Consider the following 20,663-nt stretch of genomic DNA (forward strand, 5'->3'; position numbering starts at 1 on the left):
CAGCCTCTCGAGTAGCTGGGACTACAGGCGCCCGCCACCTCGCCCGGCTAGTTTTTTTTTCGTTTTTTTTTAATAGAGACGGGGTTTCATCGTGTTAGTCAGGATGGTCTTGATCTCCTGACCTCGTGATCCACTCGTCTCGGCTTCCCAAAGTGCTGGGATTACAGGCTTGAGCCACCACGCCCGGCTGGGTACTCTTTTTTGATAAGCATCTTACTGTGTACAAAGGGTATTCAATTACTCTATTCTCTATTGCCTGGTGTTGTTTCTTTTCCCTTTTTTTTTTTTTTTTTTTTTTTTTTTTTTTTTCTCGCTCTTTTGCCTAGGCTGGAGTGCAGTGGCCTGATCTCTGCTCATTGCAAGCTCCACCTCCTGGGTTCACGCCATTCTCCTGCCTCAGCCTCTCCAGTAGCTGGGACTACAGGTGCCCACCACCACACCCGGCTAATTTTTTGTATTTTTAATAGCGACAGGGTTTCACCGTGTTAGCCAGGATGGTCTCGATCTCCTGACCTCGTGATCCATCTGTCTCAGTCTCCCAAAGTGCTGGGATTACAGGCGTGAGCCACTGCGCACGGCCCCCTAGCATTGTTTCTTATACTGAAAATGGTACGCGATTGCTTGGGAGGATGGGAATAGCAGATACCCTTTTCCCACAGTTGCCAACAGGGCTGTTTTTCTCTGTTCCTCAATATAGTTTATAAGAGCCAACATTTCACTCCTAGCAGCATTTCTCTGATCTCTGTTGACTTCTCCCTCCAGCTACTGCCTCATGTCTCACTTTCCTTTAAAGCAAAACTCCTTGAATTGGCCATACTCATTGCCTCCAATTTCTCTCTTCTCAGCTTAACCTGGATGCACTTTTATGAGGCTTTCACCCCCAGCACTGCATTGAACAAGGCCACTAATGACTTCCTTATTGTTAAATCCAATGGTCAACTGTGAGTCACTGACTCATCTGACCTATCAGCAGTACTGGACACAGCTGATCATTCTTCTCCTCAAAGCATTTTCCTCATTTGACTTCCAGCATACTTCCTTGCCTGGTTATCTTCCTGTCTCAAGGGTTGCTTTTTTTTTGGCTGGTTCCTCTTCATTTTCCTAATTTCTTAACATTCGAGTGTCCTGGGATCCATCATTGCACAGCTTCTTGTTCCATCTATGCTCACTATCTTGTTGATGTCATCCAGGCTCATAGCTTCAAATATAATCCATATACTAGTGACTCTCAGAGTTATATCTCTGGCTCAAGCCTCAAACGTAAAAGTCCAGCCTCTCACATCTTGTTCCCTACTCAAAACCTCTGCATGTCTAACAGCCGTCTCAATTTTAACAAGTTCACAATCAAGCTTCTAATAGTCCATCTCACACCTCCTCTTGAAGTTTTATGCACATCAGTAAACAACTCCATTTTTCCAGCTGCATAGGACAAAAGCCTTGCATTCATCCTTGTCTTTTTATCTTGCCAACACATATCCAAACTATCATAAAAATCTGTTGGATCAAAATTGACAAATGGCATCTAATTAAACGTAAGAGCTTCTGCACAGCAGAAGAAACTATCAAAAGAGTAAACAGACAACCTATAGAATGGGAGAAAATATTTGCAAACTATGCATCTGACAAAGGTCTAATATCCACCAGCATCTATTAATATACGGCATTTATACAAGATTACAAGGAAAAACAAACAGCCCCATTAAAAAGTGGGCAAAGGACATAGACAGACACTTTTCAGAAGAAGACATACATGTGGCCAGCAAGCATATGAAAAAAAAGGCTCATCACTGATCATTACAGAAATGCAAGTCAAAACCACAATGAGATACCATCTCACACCAGTCAGAATGGCTACTATTAAAATGTCAAAAAATAACAGATGCAGCTGGGCGCGGTGGCTCACGCCTGTAATCCCAGCACTTTTGGAGGCTGAGGCAGGCGGATCATGAGGTCAGGAGACCTCATGATCATCCTGGTTAACACGGTGAAACCCCATGTCTATTAAAAATACAAAAAATTAGCCGGGTGTGGTGGTGCATGTCTGTAATCTCAGCTACTTGGGAGGCTGAGGCAGGAGAATCGCTTGAACCCAGGAGGGGGAGGTTGCAGTGAGCCGAGATCACGCCAATGCACTCCAGCCAGGGGCGACAGAGTGAGACTCCATCTCAAAACAAACAAACAAAACAAACAAACAAACAAAACCATAACAAAAACCAAAGGATTTGTGGCCCCATCCTCCCTACCCCCAAGAATTCTAGTCCCCTAAGAGTTGGGTGGCTCCTAGGACTCTCGTATTAGTATTCCACAGAACCCCCTTAGAGAAACTCTGGTCCTTACCCTTTGGATCTCTCATAGGCTACCTTTTATCACATTCATGTAGAACAGAAGTAGGCAAATTATGGCTCACAGGCCAAATATTGCCCACAACCTGTTTTTTTTTTGTAAGTGAAGTTTTACTAAAACACAGCCATGCTCTTTAATTTACATAATGTCTTTGGTTGCTTTTATGCTACAACCGAGTTGAGTGGTCGTGAGAAACCGTGTGACCTGCAAAGCCTACAATATTTTCTATCTGGCCTTTCACAGAAAAATTTTGTTGACCCCTGACATAGAACATAAGACAAATTGTTCCTGAACACTACCTAGTAATAAATTATTCTTTTAAAAAGCTAATGTCTTTCTAATATATGCTTAAGACAAATCTATTCCCCCTAAATAGGTAATTAATAATATAGTTAATAACCTGTTTCTTATATTTAATTCCCCAAAGAATGTGGAGCATTTTTGTTGCTGTAACCAATACTAAAATAAAACCTAAACTAAATTGTGTTATAAATAGCCTTTGCATATTTACCATTTGCTCTCTATATACATTTTTTTTAATCAAGAAACTTCAATAAAAACTACAGCACTCTGGGAAGAATTTTCAATAATATTTTCAAAAGAAAAACTATAATTTCAAATGATCTGAACAACAGCTAAGCTCTTAGACGTGATTTTAAACTATGATGCTTTATTGTTTCATACTAAATGTCCTGGACATCTTTGGCTTGCAGGAGTAGCATGAAAGTGAAAGGAAAACCTAATACTGGTCTAGAATGACCAACCTACGTTTCTCCTAAATACTCGGTATGGCAAACAAATAAAAAACAAAAAATTGGGTTTCTAATAGGAAAGTGTTTCATTTGATTCTAACTGGAAAACCCAAGTAAAGACTCTGAATACCTGACACTCCCTTCTTTGCTCTCTGTCCATCCAGTTACTGCTGTAGGGTCTTTAGTTGCCTGAACTGCAATTTTTTAAAAGGCTTACTTAGTTATCGAAGCTGAGCAGTTTTAATTTGTTCTAATAGTTGAGGCCAGAAAAACTATTACCACAACTGCAGGACAGCATTATCAAAGCCAGCAGCTGTTAGGCACCTTTATTTTTTTAGTTGCTTTTATCTTTATAACAGGGAAAGATTTGCTCTATTTTCAACATTTAGAATCTCTGTTCTTTAAAGATTCAAAATTATATTTTTAAGAAAATTAAACTTAGTTTTTATTTCTTGAGGTTTGATAAATAAGCCAACTTCCTCACCTCCACTATCTAAACCCTGGGTGTATTTAATTCTGAGAAATACTATTTCTAATGTCTGAATTTTTCGAACTATATATATTAATGCTGTTAGATATTCTAGTCTAATAAATTAATTCTACTCCAGATTTTCAGTACCCTACTCATTCAAACTAAGAAGGATATAACAAATAATCTTTTGGTTCATTTATCTAAGATCTAAGATGGTATCTATAACTTCCTGAGAGGGAAAGGGAGTTTCTCCTGGCTCAGAGTACTTTCTGAGACTAATTTCTGAAACAGCCATAGTGAGGAAAGATAAGAGGAAAGGCAAACCACTGGAAGTGAAGGTAATGCCAAGACTAATAACAGAAGGAAATTGAGAAGGCATGTAGATTATGTAACTATATGTATATAAATGGTTGGATTTACAAAGTCTGAATAGGAATAGCAGAGTAGATGAATATAGATACTAAGGTATCTTCAAAATGCAGAATTTATTTTCAGAAATAAATTAAACATTTATCTCCCAAAAACATTTAACTAGGACTTGTAAAACCATATATTACTGGTTTTCTTTTTCAGTTTCGAGTGTTATATTATTATTTTTCTCATTTTTGATTCTTTTTCTTTTAAAATATCAAAAATATTGTACACTATGAGCTTTTTGTCCTTGTTGCTTTATGAATGTCGTTTATATTGAGCCTTTCCTAGTCAATAATACCACCACGGAGAAAAGAGGAAATTTCTTACTATTTTTTTTTCTTATTGCGTTATTACTATGTCAAAGCATTAGGTCAGCTTGCTACAGTGCAGCCTTGCTAAAAATAGAAACTCTGGAAAAAGGCCCTGAACAAGTGGAGATATCTGCAAACTACCACTAGATGGCAAGGCAGCTTTACCACTGCCAATCTTAGGCCTGCAAACAAAATGTGACTTAAAACCTGCTGTCACATATTTTCTACTATATCCGAGTTTCATTCTACTTAGATTTTAAAATATGAATGATCACCTTGGTCTGAAACTAAATTACTTGGTATCCTTTATCATTAACATGTATTTATAATCTTATCCACGTCAAAGTCTTAAATTTACAACCCAACATCAACATATTATCAGTTTTTCAACAGTTTCAGCTAATAAAACTAAAGATCTAATGACTAAAATATAGTAAATATAGCCAAGATAAAAATCAAAATACATGATAAAAGAGAACAAAGGTCTATACAGAGTTCAAAATTAGGTATTTATGGGTATATCCCAGATTAGTTACAGACTCAAAGATATTATCCACATTAGCACCTATTAAAAGATTATGTTGTGTTTTTATATAAAGGATATGAATATATTTAGTTATTAGAGTGATAAAGAAGTTACAGTTTCCTTCTTAAAAGTTTTCTTGTAGTAAAGAACATAAAGTAGGAAAAAGCATTTTTACCCGCCTCAATATTTTTTTGGTTAAAATAAGAAATGTCCATTGCATTAATGTTCTATAAGTTATAGTAAATTCACGAGAGAAGCTTCCTTGTTACTTACTCATCCATAAAATTACAGAACTTTACAAGGTAACAGAATTAATACTCTAATTTTTTAAAGAAAAGAATTAGTACTTTTGTGTTATTTAATGCATTTTATTAGTAGTAAATTATTTTGCTCATTATACACAAGTGAGAAGAAAATCCACTTGGTATAAGGAAGGCTGCTACCTATTTATACTACAGGACTCAAAGTCCTTTGCCTGCCCTTTTGTATGAATGCCATGAGAATGAATAAATAGCAGATCAATGCTTTTAATGCATAACTCAAATTTCTTAGCATACTATGACATCTTTGAATAAGACAGGGATATAAAAGAGTACAAACTCAGTTCTGGGTGCCTACAATGGATGTGTATTCACACCGTATCAAGATACTTGATTCCACAAAAACTGCCAAACTTTTAGTTAGATCAATGGCCATGTCTACTCTCTTCCCTCTGGATCCCAAAAAGCAGGACTTCCCAATTTAAGAAAGCTGCTCTAAAGTCATTCATCCGTTCCATAGTATCACTCTGAGGACTTACAGGGTTTCTTATACAAATTATTCATTTGAAAACAGACTCCAAGTAAATAACTACATGTCATACTTTAAATGGCTTTATTTTACTAACTTTATACCTCCTTTTGCATGTCTGACTAGTCCCACTGATTTTACTTAATTGGTTTCCTGCTCAGCAACAGAGGCTCTCTCATTTCAATAAAAACATCAAAGTTTAAGTATGAACAATGTCACAAATAGACACTAAAGACTGCCTTTCAGAATGGACTTTTTAAGTGTATGAAGTCATATCTTAATTGTCTATTTTAGAGTTTAATTCATTGTATTTTTCAAATGTAGTTGTTATGGATTCACAAGTTCAGAGTTTGTGATCATTCTACTTGGTAATGAATTTAAGTCTATACTTACAGTCAAAGAGGGAGCTTGTTCTGTAATGTAAACAGGATAAAAGGGAGTATGTTTGTCTATTTAGGAGAAATGTTTCAATGTATTTTTTACAGTACGATTACAAAGTAAGGAGAGCTCGGAAATAGGTGGGACTTCATTTGCTAATTATAAATTCTTCTTCTTTACTTTCATTTATTCACTAATTCTAACAGGCTAAATTCTTTTTCGGTCTAGTCCATTCAAGCTATCTCCAAATAAGCTTTGCATTTACTAAGAATATAAGTTATAAAATATTATCATTATCTAAAAGTCAAAGGCAATAGGAGGTAACCACCCTTCATAATTTCTAACTGCAACCAGGAGAGGCTGGAAAAACTATTTAACACCATTTTGACTAAGTCTCTTTTGAACCTGGAATTCCCTGATATCCAAGTCTGGCTTTTTGGAGAATCTGAGTCTTTATCCTGGCCAGCCTTCTGGACCTTGTCACTTGAAGGAGCCACACCCAGCTCTTCTCCAGTTGCTTCTATTCCTCTTTGCCTTGTCCTGAACTAATAATCAGGATTGTGCCTGATCTTGGGTATTAGAGTTTATGAACTATGAACTGATACTCCATTACAGGTTCTCCAGATTTGGATCATTCTTGGAGATCAACATCTCTTTGGAATTAGATTAGAAACAGGGGTCTGAACTTGAATTATGATTGTCTGCTGCTATTTCTACTCATGGAAGGCAGCTACTCCTCACTAACTATATGTATTTTGACATTACGGCCAGAATCACACTGTAGTTCAGCAACTGCAGGAAACCAGTGATATTTAGGACATACTTGAGTCATCTGATCCCATCATTATATGTACCAAAAGATAATAATATCATATGTCTTTTCTAAATTTTTGGTACTTTGAGTTAATACTTTAAAGAGGCATTTATAGGGAGACATATTTAAATGTTGAATAGAGGAAAAAAGTACTTGGGATTAGCTGAAATAGTCTGCCCAGAGAAAGAGAAATGGCTTGTGTATCAAATTCAAACATATCTGAAACTTTTTCAATCTCCTGTCTTTCATTACTCAGATAAAGACACTAAACTTATCCAGAGACCCAAAGTAGAAATCTCAGAATCATCCTTGATTCTTCTCTTTCTCTTCTACCCCAACTTTAGTTAATTAAGGCCTATCAAACATAACTATGAACTGTTTATTCCTTTCTAATTCTACTGCCAATGATCTTGAATCAGTTCAGAAAGTCTCTTCCTTGAGCTGCTATCATAGCCAACCTAACAGGGCTGCATCTGTAATGGATTCTTCTTTTTAAATATTAGTGTTTTTGGTAGTTCAGTTGTATATTCTCTTACCCTCTCATTCTGTACTTTCTCCCCAGACAATTCATCCATCCCTGAGGATTCGAGTACCCTTAATATGATATGGCCCTGCAATTTTTATCTCTAGTTTAGATTACCGTCCTAGAACTCAAACCTAGGACAGGTCTATCAGCTTAATAGATATGTGTAATTAGAGGACTCATGGGAACCTCATCTGTACACCTCAAACGTATTCCCCATTCTGTAGTCTGTAGCTCAGAAAATGGTACCTATATCTGCCCAGATTACAGCCAGAAACCAGAATTATTATCCTTGAATTCCCTTATTTTGCATTATCCTGCATTTATTTCTGTCTCTCAAATCTATTTCATATCTTCCCATACTTACTACCACTATCTTAGTTAAGGCCACCATTACGTTTTCACTTGGAGTACTGTAAAAGACTCCTAAATTCTCTCCCTATCTTCAGACTTGTTCCTCTGCAATTCTGGCTACACAATGTAGCTGGACTGATTTTTCTAAAAATGCAAATACGAACATGTTTGTCTCCTGCTTAAAATCCTCCAGTAGTTTAATACTGCCTTTCGGATCAAGTTCAAACTCTACTAACCTACAAGGGCCCTACAGTCCCTCTCAAGCTTCATCTACTGCCTTTAGGATCAAGTTCAAACTCTACTAACCTACAAGGGCCCTACAGTCCCTCTCAAGCTTCATCACCAGCTACTCTCCCTTTAGCTAATTAAGCTCCAGTTTTCCTTGGTCTCTCTCTCTCTCCTTTTCCCTCTGGATCTTTGTAAATTATTTTCCCTCTTCCTAGAAAGTTCTTCCCCTCTTTTCCTTTGCCTAACTCATAACTCATCCTTAAGTGCCAAATTGGATTTCATTTACTATTTTGACAATACTTTTCACGTATCTCCCAAGATTTGGTTTGGTGGCCTTCTGATCTGCCCTAAGAGAACACTACAGCCATTTTCTTACTATGCTGTAATGGCCTCTTCCCTCATCCATCACATTGTAGGGCTTCTTGAGGGCAGGGATTTTGGATACAACTCTCTCACAGGTGCCTACCAGAGCCTCAATCTACCATTTAGTATGAATTCAGGTCATTGCCCTTCCTAAAGATCTCTGATGGCTCCTACTGAATAAAGACTAAAGTTCTTAACATGTGGCATGCTAGAGCATATCTTTACAATTGTATGTCTTGGAACTCCTGCCTACCCTCCCCCCTACCTTCTGTATGTATTACTCTGAACACCTCTGCACAGATCATTTTGATGCAGTCACACTTTTGCTTATACTATTCTGACTTTCTGAAATGTAATTCCCCTGCTTATTTTGGTGGACAATGTTTTCCATACTACTCTTATCTCCAGCTCAGGTAGATGTAATGGCTCTCTCATCCAGGTCATCACAGAACCTTAAACTTTACTCTGTTAAAACACATATTTCACTGTATTACAGTTATTTATTTTTAATAATGGCTCACGGGCTATACAATAAGCTTCAGGAAGGTACACACTACACCTGCTCGTTTTTAGATGCCTACTACAGTGCCTGGCATACAGCAGTACTCAAATATTTATCACATTGGAAAAACTAAAAGCTAACTGTTTCAATTACCCTTAGCGAGACTTTGAGACAAAAGATAGGGAAAGGGAGAACAGTTCAGTCTACAAAATGTGAAAATGAAAATGTATGGATTTATACATCTTCGCTTAACCCTAGAATGAAAGAACGTGGCTTCCTCCCCAACCTGCTCCCTCTTTTAAAAGTGCCTCTTAGAGACTTTCAGTAACTCTCAAATATACATTATTCTGATTTACTCTGTTAATTCCTACCCATCTTTGGCAAGAGAAATAAGGGGATGAGGAAAAAATAAAATGAACTGGAAATATTTCATGAATAACAATCAACTACGAGACTTAAAAGATAAATTCAATGGCAAAAGTCCAGACTACTTTGATTTGAATCCAAGCCCTGTAACTTTCTGACTTTGTATAAATCACTTAGCTATCAATGCCTTGGTTTCTCTATCTGTGCAGTGGGAATGATAATAATACATATTTTTACATCTAGGGATATTCTGAGGATTAGAGTTTATATATGTAAAGCATTTAGAATGAAGCATGGCATGTAGTTAGCAGTTGTTAAGTGTTAGCTTTATTATCAATATCTGAAATGGTGGTGGTTTAATTAATAATCAAGAGTTATAGTCTATTCCTAGATTATAAGATAGGGCCCCCATGACAGAATGTGAGCTCTAAGAAGACTTTTCTGGACTACTTGGGTATTAATACAGAGTAGTTGAATAAATAAGCATGTTCTAAAGGACTACAGCTGGAACTCTGTTTTAATTAAGACCTTTTATTCAATTGATATACTTTGGAAAATTATTTATAATTGTATTTCTTTATTTTCACATTTATAAGTACATGGATGACCCTGCAATGATGGTGTGAATTAGCTAACAAATGATTATGAAGAACTCTGAAAATACAAAACTGAACCGACAAATTAGTTTATAAGTACCTAATGTAATTCATTAACAATACAGCATATTACCTTAGGTCCTGTAATGCCTTTCAACTCTAGTTCTTAGTTCCTAAGTTCTTAATTTTCTTAAAGGGTATTATAAAATTAACTATAATTAATTTAAAAATAAATTTTGGAATTTATGTTGGTTTGAGTTAGAAAACTGTCAGATTTAAGAAGTGGATGCTGTGAAATTTTAAGAAGTTAAATACTGTATTGTCGTCATAAAATTGTTATCATCATTGCTAAAATAAGTGGTCTTGTTGAAATTTAAGAATACTCACATATATTTGAAATCTGATCTTAAAATGTTATATAATATTAATAAAAATTCCAGCTTAAAAGCCCCAAAGATAATTCTCAAACATATTTTGATATAGCCTGTAATTCTTGATAAATTAATGTTATAATTTAGTTATATTTTGAAAGTACAGCCAAATCTTAATTATCTTGTCTATGGAGATATGAATAGCTTGTACAGTTAATATCCATTTCTTTTCAGAACCTCATATTTAGTCTGTTCTCCCACAAAATATTTACCACAGTTAATTTAATGTGCTAATTTGTATTTCTCAACTCCTTTTCTTTCTTAATTAACAACAAAATGACTAAGTAAATAAATACAAAATCTAACAACATATAAAGCATAAGAAGAAAGGGATATAATTGATAACCAGTCTGAATAATCAAGAGTTGGCTATACATTATTGTTTACCTTAAGAATTAAAATAGCCTTATCTTCCTTCATATCTTTAATAAAATCAAACAGGAGTTCCTATGCCTTAACATTCCTAGTCAGAGTTTCTCTGAGTACCTGAAAGAACCCTGGTGGTACAGGACCTACTGGCATGCCATCTCCTGGGGGAATGTTTCCTAGCACTGGACTGGGAGCTGCTGCAGCACTCTGCAAAGAATAAAGGAGAAACAAACCTATATCATTACAGAGAAGGCACAAAACCAAAGACTAATGATAATAGATTGCAGGACGGGATGCTCTTTCATGCCTGGGAACAAATACTGGTAATTTTCCCCATCCTAGAAGTAAACTAAGATACAATAGTTTAGTATATGACTGGTTTAATTAGTTGGTTTTAACAAGTCTCTTTAAACTTTGTGAAGTCAAATTAATAATGGATATTTTGATGATATGATATAGTAAATGCAAATAGTACTATGACAAAATAATAAAAGCCTTAGTAAATGCTTTAATACTTTATTTGAAGGCACAGGCATCTGAAATGGCAACATCAAAAACAAATAGGTGAATAAATTGGTAAAATGTTTGCAGATGGTGGGGTGGATTGTAGGAGTTGACAAAAATAATTCTCTTTTTTTAAGATTATGCTTTTATGTCATAAACAAGTATAATTAAATTTCCTGCCTATAGGTGGCAACACTCACATTATTCACTTTCTGATATACTGTAACTGGTAGCCAAAATATATAGGGTGGTGAGGACAAAAAAGTAAATAAAGGATTGAATAGGAGAAAAAAAATTAGATTTGGAGAGAATAGTCTCATACAAATTATGAAAAAAATCAAATTGAAAAATTCAAAGTCTGCTTCACTTGCAAATTATTTCATAGAATCCTGGCATTTTATAAAATACGAGTATGAAAAACTTTGGGTTAGACTCTTCGTAATGAAATCAACATTATAGATTTAATACTTACATAGGGGAGTTACACATACAACTGTTCTACAATCACAGATTTCATCTCTCAACCTGATCAGACATATTACAAATACTAAAAACAGTCAAGAAAGGATCAGAAATATGCTGAAGATAGATCAGTTTGAATTGAACAGTTCTGCTATGAAGAGAAATCAAAGCAAAACTTGTATCTAGGGTATCTCTTGCACTATCTTCACCTATATTTCAGTGTATTCATTCATGCATTCATATTCCATTATAAGATGTAAAATCTCAGTATGTTCGTAGCACTCATTTCCCAGTATATAAATTGATAAAAAAATACTAAATATGTTTATTTTATAGTACTGATAGTTGTTAATAATTAAGGCCAATGATTTTAGTATTTCCTGACGAAGTCTAGATTTAAATGTGATTATCTGAAATGTTGCTTACCTATGAATGTCAAAATTTTAAACTTCTGATAAGGCATATGAATATAAAAGAAGAAATAGTATTTCTTAGATTTTAAGATGAAACATGAGTCTATTATTCTAAGAAAAAACATGCAATTTCAATTAGTGCACATTAATGGAATACCTACCATTTGTCAGTTATTGCTCTATTGAGCTTTATATAGCAACACTCATGTTTTAAAAAATGAGAAGCAAATCGCTTTTTTTCATTTTAACTAAATTTGTGTAAAATTTTAATACAACAATGTTAGGGTAAGAGGAAAAAGTATCATCGAACACAACCTCTTTCAGTTTAAATAAATATGATTACAGCCAGATCTAGGAAGAAAGATTTGATCTGTATCTTTGTGGCTGAAATTACTGTCATGTAGAAGTTGCTCTTAGTATGAAAAGCTAGACATAGGCTATCACTATTGTTATAATTAACTGCAGAATAGAAAATTGTTTTACAATAAAAAGACATATTAAAAAAGACAAATTTGGAAATCACACTCACCTGTACTTTCAAATGTATACTATAACACTGAGCATGTGTACAAAGTGACAAAACAGAATTTACTGAGTTACTAAAACATTTTAGTGTAGTTATATCTGCACTGAAGATATAACATATCTTCAGTGCTATTATATGACTGATTTTCAGTGCAAAACAGTAGATATATATAAAACAGTGTAGATATATTGTTATATCTGCACTGAAGTCTTATATATTCAGTTTAGTTAGAGGAAATATTATAAACCCATATTATTTGTATGTTTTTCTCTTTTAAGAGAGAGCTATAATGAAAACTCAATCCTAAGTAGTCATGGATATATTATATAGTAAAGGATTTTCTATGCTACTCCAATGGGAATTCACATAAATTCAGTGAAACTCATGCTTTCTAAAATTCACAGTTAAATATTTGATTGATTGCTTATTTATTTTTTTCTTTTTTGGCAGGCTACATTGTTTAAAGGTATATCATATGCTAGGTTGGTAGGGTTTTCTTCAAAGTTCTTAATTATATATGTTTCCTGGGTTTTTTTTTCTTGCTATTATGTAAAAGCAAAATAAAATAAATCATTTGGATGAAGATTTAAGCAAGTTAAACCTTTAAAATGGCTTCTGAATTTTCATCTTATGCCTTTAAACATATTTAATAAATTCAATAAGAATACTGAATTTATTCTCTCTTCTTGCATGTAGTCAAGGATTTTTAAGTTTTGTAATATAGTAGTTAATGTAATAGAAAAAAAATCTTTGCCCTCATAAAGTCAGCATTCTAGTGAGGGAAGAAAGACAATGAGTAAAACAAACTAAATATATTTATCCACGATCTAAGAAGAAAAAAGGATGGGGAATAGAGAATTCCCAGTAAAATAGGCAAGGATTGTAATTTTAAATAGGATAGTCAAGCAATCAACAAATCAAACGAATGAATGAATCCAGTTACAGTGACTACTAACTGATTTCCCTTCCTACATTTCAAGATGTACCACATTTTTACAGTTTGCACCTATTCCTTCACAGCGGCACGATAATTTTGTGGAAGTTCCTCTTTCTTAATATTCATACTTTAGGCACAACAACAGAAGTGTCTTGAAAATAAGGATTTTTATAGCTAGATGATTCATCGTATACAACATGATGAGTTATCCGATGTGATAGCAACTTCTAGCCTTGACCTAAGGACACAAAGTGAAGTGTGTTGAATGCCGGTAATGATCCAGTATACCCAGTACAAAGCACTAGTCCACAGCATTTTGGCCCAAACTTCACTTTTTGGACCGCATTTTTTAAAAAACTAAATTATCCATTCACTCTGCTGGGATTTATTGGCAAAAGATAATTCCCTCTTTACTGTATTATGTGGACTCAGCTTAGGGTACCATTTGGTTGGCACACTTTGTTGATCATTAACATGTGCTGATAATAAACACTATAGAGGTACACTAAATGGTGCTCTCAGCATTGTAAAAGAATATATTTCTCAAACTGCCTAAGTTGCTAATTTATATACAGTAGCAAATAAATAATGCATGCTTTGAAATTGTAAGGTAAATAAGAAGTTTTTGGAATTAGAAATTTATTTAGATGGGAGAAGTACCACATTTCTTGGGTTATGTTGCTGAAATTTCTGAGACTTCTCTCAAGTTTACTTCCAACTCATGAGTCAAATTTGTGCGTGATTCACAGAAAGTTGTTGTTGGGTCTGAATCATAAAGCATGTATTATTACTCTAAGATGTTGTGATAAAATCACAAAAGGCGAGCAAACAGTTTAATTATAGTTAAGAACTACTAGAAAGCATTAGTTTCACTGAATTTATGTGAATTCCCATTGGAGTAGCATAGAAAATCCTTTACTATATAATATATCCATGACTACTTAGGATTGAGTTTTCATTATAGCTCTCTCTTAAAAGAGAAAAACATACAAATAATATGGGTTTACAATATTTCCTCTAACTAAACTGAATATATAAGACTTCAGTGCAGATATAACAATATTATCATTAAAAGTGTTTTGTTTCTTCTAACAGATCAATTTGCATGCTTTTATCATGCACTGCCAGATAATGTATTTTCTAACTGCTCTTGAAGCATTTACTTAGCCATCTGTCCTAAATTTCAAGTTTTTTTTTTTTTTTGAGTGACAACTTTTTTATTGCTTTTTCATTTTCCCAAATCACAAATATAATTTTACTGACTTTTTATAAATCCAATATTTTAAATTTGGTGTTCTCAAATCAACTAAAGTATGAAACAATTATTTGTTTTCTTATTGTTTTCTCAAGGAAATATTAAAATGAACTTACAGAGTTATGAAAGTTCATATCTTCATGTTTCTATGTAGTTACATTTTGTTCAGTTTGTGTGATCATCTTCTTCTCTGGAACTTTTGGCACTTACATCATTCTACCCTCTAAGAAGGCATAAGTCAATATGTTTATGTTATTTATTTCATCATTTCCCATTTTCCTGTTTCTCTGAAATGCTATTATATGACTGATTTTTAAAAATATTTTATTCTTATTCCCTATTTTCTGAATTTCAAGAACAGAGAAATATACTCTTATTTTATATTTTTCTCCTGTTAAATAAAAACTTGAAATAAAAGTTAAAAACCTTCTTATTTTAAATTCAGTTATTATCACTGTTGGTTTCTGGTAGGGAAAAAAGTTGTATATACTCTGTATGAAAGTTTCAAAGCAACAGGCATTCAATACAAATTTGTTTAAAAATAAAATTAGGATGCAATTTATTACTAAACACAATTAGCATTTATCAAGATTCTACACATTGAATAACAATTTATTTACTAAGAATGCTAGAGAACTGTTTGCCTAATTATACAGTGAAGAATCAAGACAAGTCTATATTTGGTAAAATAGGAAAAATAATTTTATGTGTATGAAAAGCATTTTAAGTACATGAAGATAATATATTATTCACATATATGAAGATAATAATATATTATTATTCATATATATATGAAGATAATAGAGGAATTAAAATAGTGCTACGATTATTAGAAACTGGAAAGGGGATTAAAGGGAGGGGTGAGTAGGAAGAGGCTGAGCAGGGGATTACAGATTTTCCTTATTTAGCCATCTGTACTGTTTTAAAGCTGCTATGGTAGGAATGTGTCCCCTCCAAAATTCAGGTGTTGCCAGTGTGATAGGATTATGAGGTGGGCCCTTTAGGAGGTGAATAGGTCTTGTGGGTTCCTCCCTTGTGAATGATATTAGGTGTCCTTACAAAAGGGCTTGCTTGATGGAAGGAGTTCATTGTACTTTCCCTCTGCCACGTGAGGATGCTGCAAGAAAGCCCTCAGCAGACCCAGATGCTGGTGCCTTAATCTGGGACTTCCCTGCCTCCAGAACTATGAGAAATAAGTTTATGTTCTTTATAAACTACCCAGTCTCGGGTATTCTGTTAGAGTAGCACAGAATGAGCTAAGACATAAGCCATCGGTAGGTACTTTTTGAGAAACATTTAAAATAATGATAGTAGGTATCGTATGTTGGCAACTTTAGTGTAAAGCACAGTAAAATATTTTGGCTATTGGTTGAGGACATATTATTTATCGTACTAAAAAGTCATCCTTTGCCTAGTACTATAAAAAACAATTTTCAAAGAAATCAGGAATAAGAAAAGATGCTTTTTGCCTTTTCATTTTTTGAGTAGTATTATTTAGTGTTTCTTTTGGCAAGCATGAGATAAGTAATCATATATTGATAGTTTTCTTAAATCATAATTGTATTTCTGAGATAAGTCATGCTTGATCATCATGCATGATGCATTTAATAGGCTACTGAATTATATTTGGTAACATTTTACGTAGGAGTTTTACATCTCTATTCTCAATGAGACGGGTCTAGAATGTCCTTTGATGTATTATATTTTTCAAGCTTGAGCATCAGAATTATGCTACCTTTTCAAAAGGAATTGATGGCAAATTATTTTTTATAATGCTTTGAAGAAGCTTATATAATATGGTATTTATCTACTTATTGAAAGTTAAAAGACACAGCAGTAAAGCAGTAAAACTGCCTAAGACAAAGGCAATTTTGGAAAGAATTATTATCTTTTTATATTTTCTACCTCTCTTTTCTTCAATTTGGTTCATTTACATTTTCTCAGAACACTTCATTTCATTGAAATATTTATTTTATCCATATATACACTACTTTTACATAATTTATAAAAGTCCTCTGTAGCAGGTGTGAGAGACACTGCTAAGTAGACCACAAAAATATGTTTTTCCTTTCTTCTACCAGTCAGGCACATGGCATCCCAGCTGTATTACATTTCTCAGTCCCCTGTGTTCTCACCAAATACCAGGTTCTTACTGATGGAATATAAGCAGAAGAGACACATGTCACTTCTAGAACTTTGGTCGTAAGATCTGGTTTGTAATGCTCCCTCCTTTCCTTCTCTTCCTATTGTCTGGAACACAAATGTTTCAGAGATCTAATTTCTGCCACGCAGACCGAAAAAAAAGGATGCCTTATACAATGGCAGAGCACTCGTTAGTTTCAATCTCTGGGTGACTTCGTGGAGCAGAGTCTGCCCACCTGCCCTGGACTGTCTTTCTGAATTGTAGGCCCCCAGAAATGATTATTTATTTTCTCCCTCCTAAACTGAATTAGCATTCTCATCATCTTTGCCAGGAATTGGTCTATTAATTTACTTTTTTTCTGTTTCATTAACATGTTTACTTCTCTTTAACAAATTATTTGCATTCTCCTGCCTTTTTAAGGTTTTATTATTTATTTTCAAACATCTTAATTAAATTAGTAGTTATTTTCCCCCCCTTTTTTTCTTTTTTTGAGATGGAGTCTCACTCTGTTGCCCAGGCTGGAGTGCAGTGGTCCTGTCTTGGCTCACTGCAACCTCTGTCTCCCAGGTTCAAGTAATTCTCCTGTCTCAGCCTCCCAATTAGCTGGGACTACAGGCACCTGCCACCACACCAGCTATTTTTTGTATTTTTAGTAGAGACAGGGTTTCACCATGTTGGCCAGGCTGGTCTCGAACTCCTGACCTCAAGTGATCCACCCACCTTAGCATCCCAAAGTGCTGGGATTATAGGCGTGAGCCACCACGCTGCTCTATTTTCTCCTCTTTTTAAAATCCAAAGAAAATAAAACTACAAATTTAGCTCTGAATCTACCCTTGGTTGCATCTGCAAAGTTTGACATTGGTGTTTACAATTTTTTTCTTAAGCCATCTAATGATTATAATTTATTTGCCAAACAGTTATTGAATGCAACTAGCAATGGATATTACCGTAATTCAATGATTTACGAAAAAAGTGAGAACACCAATATCAAGTTTGCAGATGTAATAAAAGATGCACTTTAATTCACAAATAGTTGGAGATTTTATTTTTTGATTTGCTTTTTCCTAGTTTTCCAGTTGTGGCCAGGTAAGACGTATTATGCAATTTTTGTATTTAGAAATGTATTGAACAATTTTTGTGGTCTAATCAATGATTGTTATAATTTCCCATGGATACTTAGTAAATATCCTTATTCTCTGTCTACATTTTTATCTATTGGCTTAATATCTTCATATTGCCTCTAATTTTTGTCCCTTGCTCTTTCAAATATATATACAATGCCCACATTGTTGTCTGTCCATTTCTCCTCGTGCTTCTACCAATGTTTGCCTTACATATTTTAATTCTGTGTTCATTAGCACAATGTTTATCTTTACTGTGGATTCTATCCTTTATTAAAAGTCACTTTCTTTTTCATGTTTAGTAATCACTGCCTTGAATCTATTTTGTCCAAAATTAATATTGCAAGCTCAGCTTTCCTTTTATGTTTGCATAATAAATCATCTCCTATCCATTTATTTTTAAACTTTATGGCTATATTTTATTTAACTGTTTTACTTGTTAGTAGAAAAGTTTCTAAAATGCATCTAATGAGATGTCCTTTAAAATTAGAAAAAAAAACTTTCTTTATCCTAAGCTTTAAAGGTATTAAAGTTAAGACAAACAATATTGTATGCCTTTCCCTATGAAAAACGAAGAAGCTAGCTTATTTTTCCTATTCTACATCTCCCTGTTCTGCTTCCCAATCCTTATTATAAACATCTGGTGTTTTAGACATACATTTTTGTTTTTATCATCTCTTCTTCATTAATAATTTTTAACTTTTACCTTCAGTTTTGTAACCATACTCTTAGCATCCAAAATAATAACTTCAATTTTATCTAATTTTTTAATAACATAACTTCACTATGCTTGAGTTTTAATTTTTATACATTTCTTAGTTGGACAGAGAGTATATGGATGTTGTTTTCCAAATCCTTATATGCAGGCAAGTGTCTTTGACGACTTCCATCAACACTATAGTTAATTACTGTTGTCTAGTCCTTAGTGGTACAGAGAAGTCTGATACTATCTTGATTTTCGTTCCTTGGGATATAATCTGTTTTTATCTTCTAAAGATTTGAAGGACATTTTCTTGATACTTTTAATTCTCAAATGTTTCAATTCTGTATCTAGGTATTGGTCTCTTTAAATTACTTGCCTGGAATAAGGTGAACCTTTCCAATGTTCATACTTAGTTTCCTTTTTGTTGTAATGTTGGAAAGTTGGGAGAAAATCTTTTTAGTTAATAGGTGTAAAGCAAAGATCTGGTAAACCTCAGAAGGGTCATCTTTTGCAAATGTTATTAACAACTAGATAAACAGTTGCAATGTTATTGATGACTGGGGAAATATGCTTAAGAATCTTGCCAGAAGGATTTTTACAGGTTATTGGTATCATGGGAAACTAGTACACTTGTAGAAGTCACAGTACATATATATATATATATAATGTGCTATAAAATATTAATAAATTTGACTAAGTGACCCTTCCTTTCCGATACTATCCAAATATAAATTCTGAACTATGAGAAAAACAGTATACATAAAATATGTTCTGTGATATATTTACAGTAAGAAACATTCAAAGTAATCCAAAAATTCAGTAGTAATACAACACTTAAATTGCAGTACATCTAAATTATAGAACATGATTCAAACATTACAAATAATGGTTACAAATGGCATTATTTGAGAAATGTGGGAACCCGTTGGTGATACAATGCTGTGGGAAGCACACCAAATACAGAATTGAGTGTAACATGATTTTAATTATGCGAATGATAAAAGGTAATATATAAAAGAGTGAATACATAGTATTAGCTTAGAGTAATGTACCTGAGCGATTTTTTAAATACAATTTTAATAAACTTTCTGGAATGTCTTATTTCTAACATAAATGAAAATGATTGTTTACTCACATACACCCACAAACCCAGTTTTGTCAAGAGCTAGAAAATATGACCACATATTAACTTTACTTCAAATAAACCTAATCCCTAAAATTTAAGGTTAAATAAAATGCCGATATTTCTAACTTTAAAATAACTCATTTCAATAAAGTAAGATTTGAAGCATTTTAATTTTCAGATTATGAAAAACAAGTTTTTTTATTTTGGAAAGTTAGGTACTAGAAATAACCTAGAAATCATTTACATTATTCCTGGGCATTTGTTTGCACAGGGACACAAGTTTATTTTTAGCACCACATACTCTACCCTGGGCCACCTCACTTAGTCACCCACTCACAATCTGGAGAATCAGCATCATTGACTGTGCTACTTTTTTTCGTCTGTTTTTAAATCACAAAAATATTTTACATGTTATTTTCACAAAGTATCCACAGAATAGTATTCAATCCCTTCGGCTTCCAAAAGAGCAAGAGAGACCCAGAAATAACATCAAAAACAAAATCAAATAAACAAAACCAAAATATTCCACGAAGAAGTAGATCCTGGGCATCTAAAAACATGTAAAGGGCCAAAGATTTCATGACCTAAATATTATAGCTGATATTTGCCATGCAGAAGAAAAAAAGAGTGCTCTGATTGGCTGGTGATTTCTACAAAATGCAAACTTTTCATATGGAAGCCATGAAGCATGGGAAGTCTGATAGATAACAGAAGCAACCACTCTTGCCAAATAAATGTTTTAATGGCAAGAGAAAGGCAACAGGACTCTGATAAAAACAATTAAAACTTCATTAAAAGAATGAAAACACTGTAGGAGGTGGCCTTTGATTTTCAATGTTAACTTTCAGAATAAGCAGCCATGTTTCATGGTGCAGAACCTGGGCTTCTTGCATTCTGTATTCAGCTTAATCAGAAAAGGCAGATAACAAGAAAGAGTGTAAC

The 20,663-nt window shown here is 33.8% G+C and overlaps 1 protein-coding gene across 5 annotated transcripts in view; it reads right to left on the reverse strand.

The window, feature by feature from the left end:
- The window catches only part of SSBP2 (single stranded DNA binding protein 2), a 336,625-nt gene that overhangs the window by 80,132 nt on the left and 235,830 nt on the right, over positions 1-20,663 (reverse strand). For 3 of the 5 annotated variants that reach the window (XM_023214970.1, XM_023214972.2, XM_023214971.2), the window contains exon 5: positions 10,649-10,738. The exons of the other annotated variants lie outside the window; for them this stretch is intronic. In XM_023214970.1, the coding sequence (XP_023070738.1) occupies positions 10,649-10,738 (90 nt within the window). The remainder of the gene's footprint in view (positions 1-10,648; positions 10,739-20,663) is intronic. 5 annotated transcript variants of the gene reach the window in all.

The sequence above is a fragment of the Piliocolobus tephrosceles genome, chromosome 4, assembly GCF_002776525.5.
Source record: "Piliocolobus tephrosceles isolate RC106 chromosome 4, ASM277652v3, whole genome shotgun sequence".
Taxonomy (NCBI): domain Eukaryota; kingdom Metazoa; phylum Chordata; class Mammalia; order Primates; family Cercopithecidae; genus Piliocolobus; species Piliocolobus tephrosceles.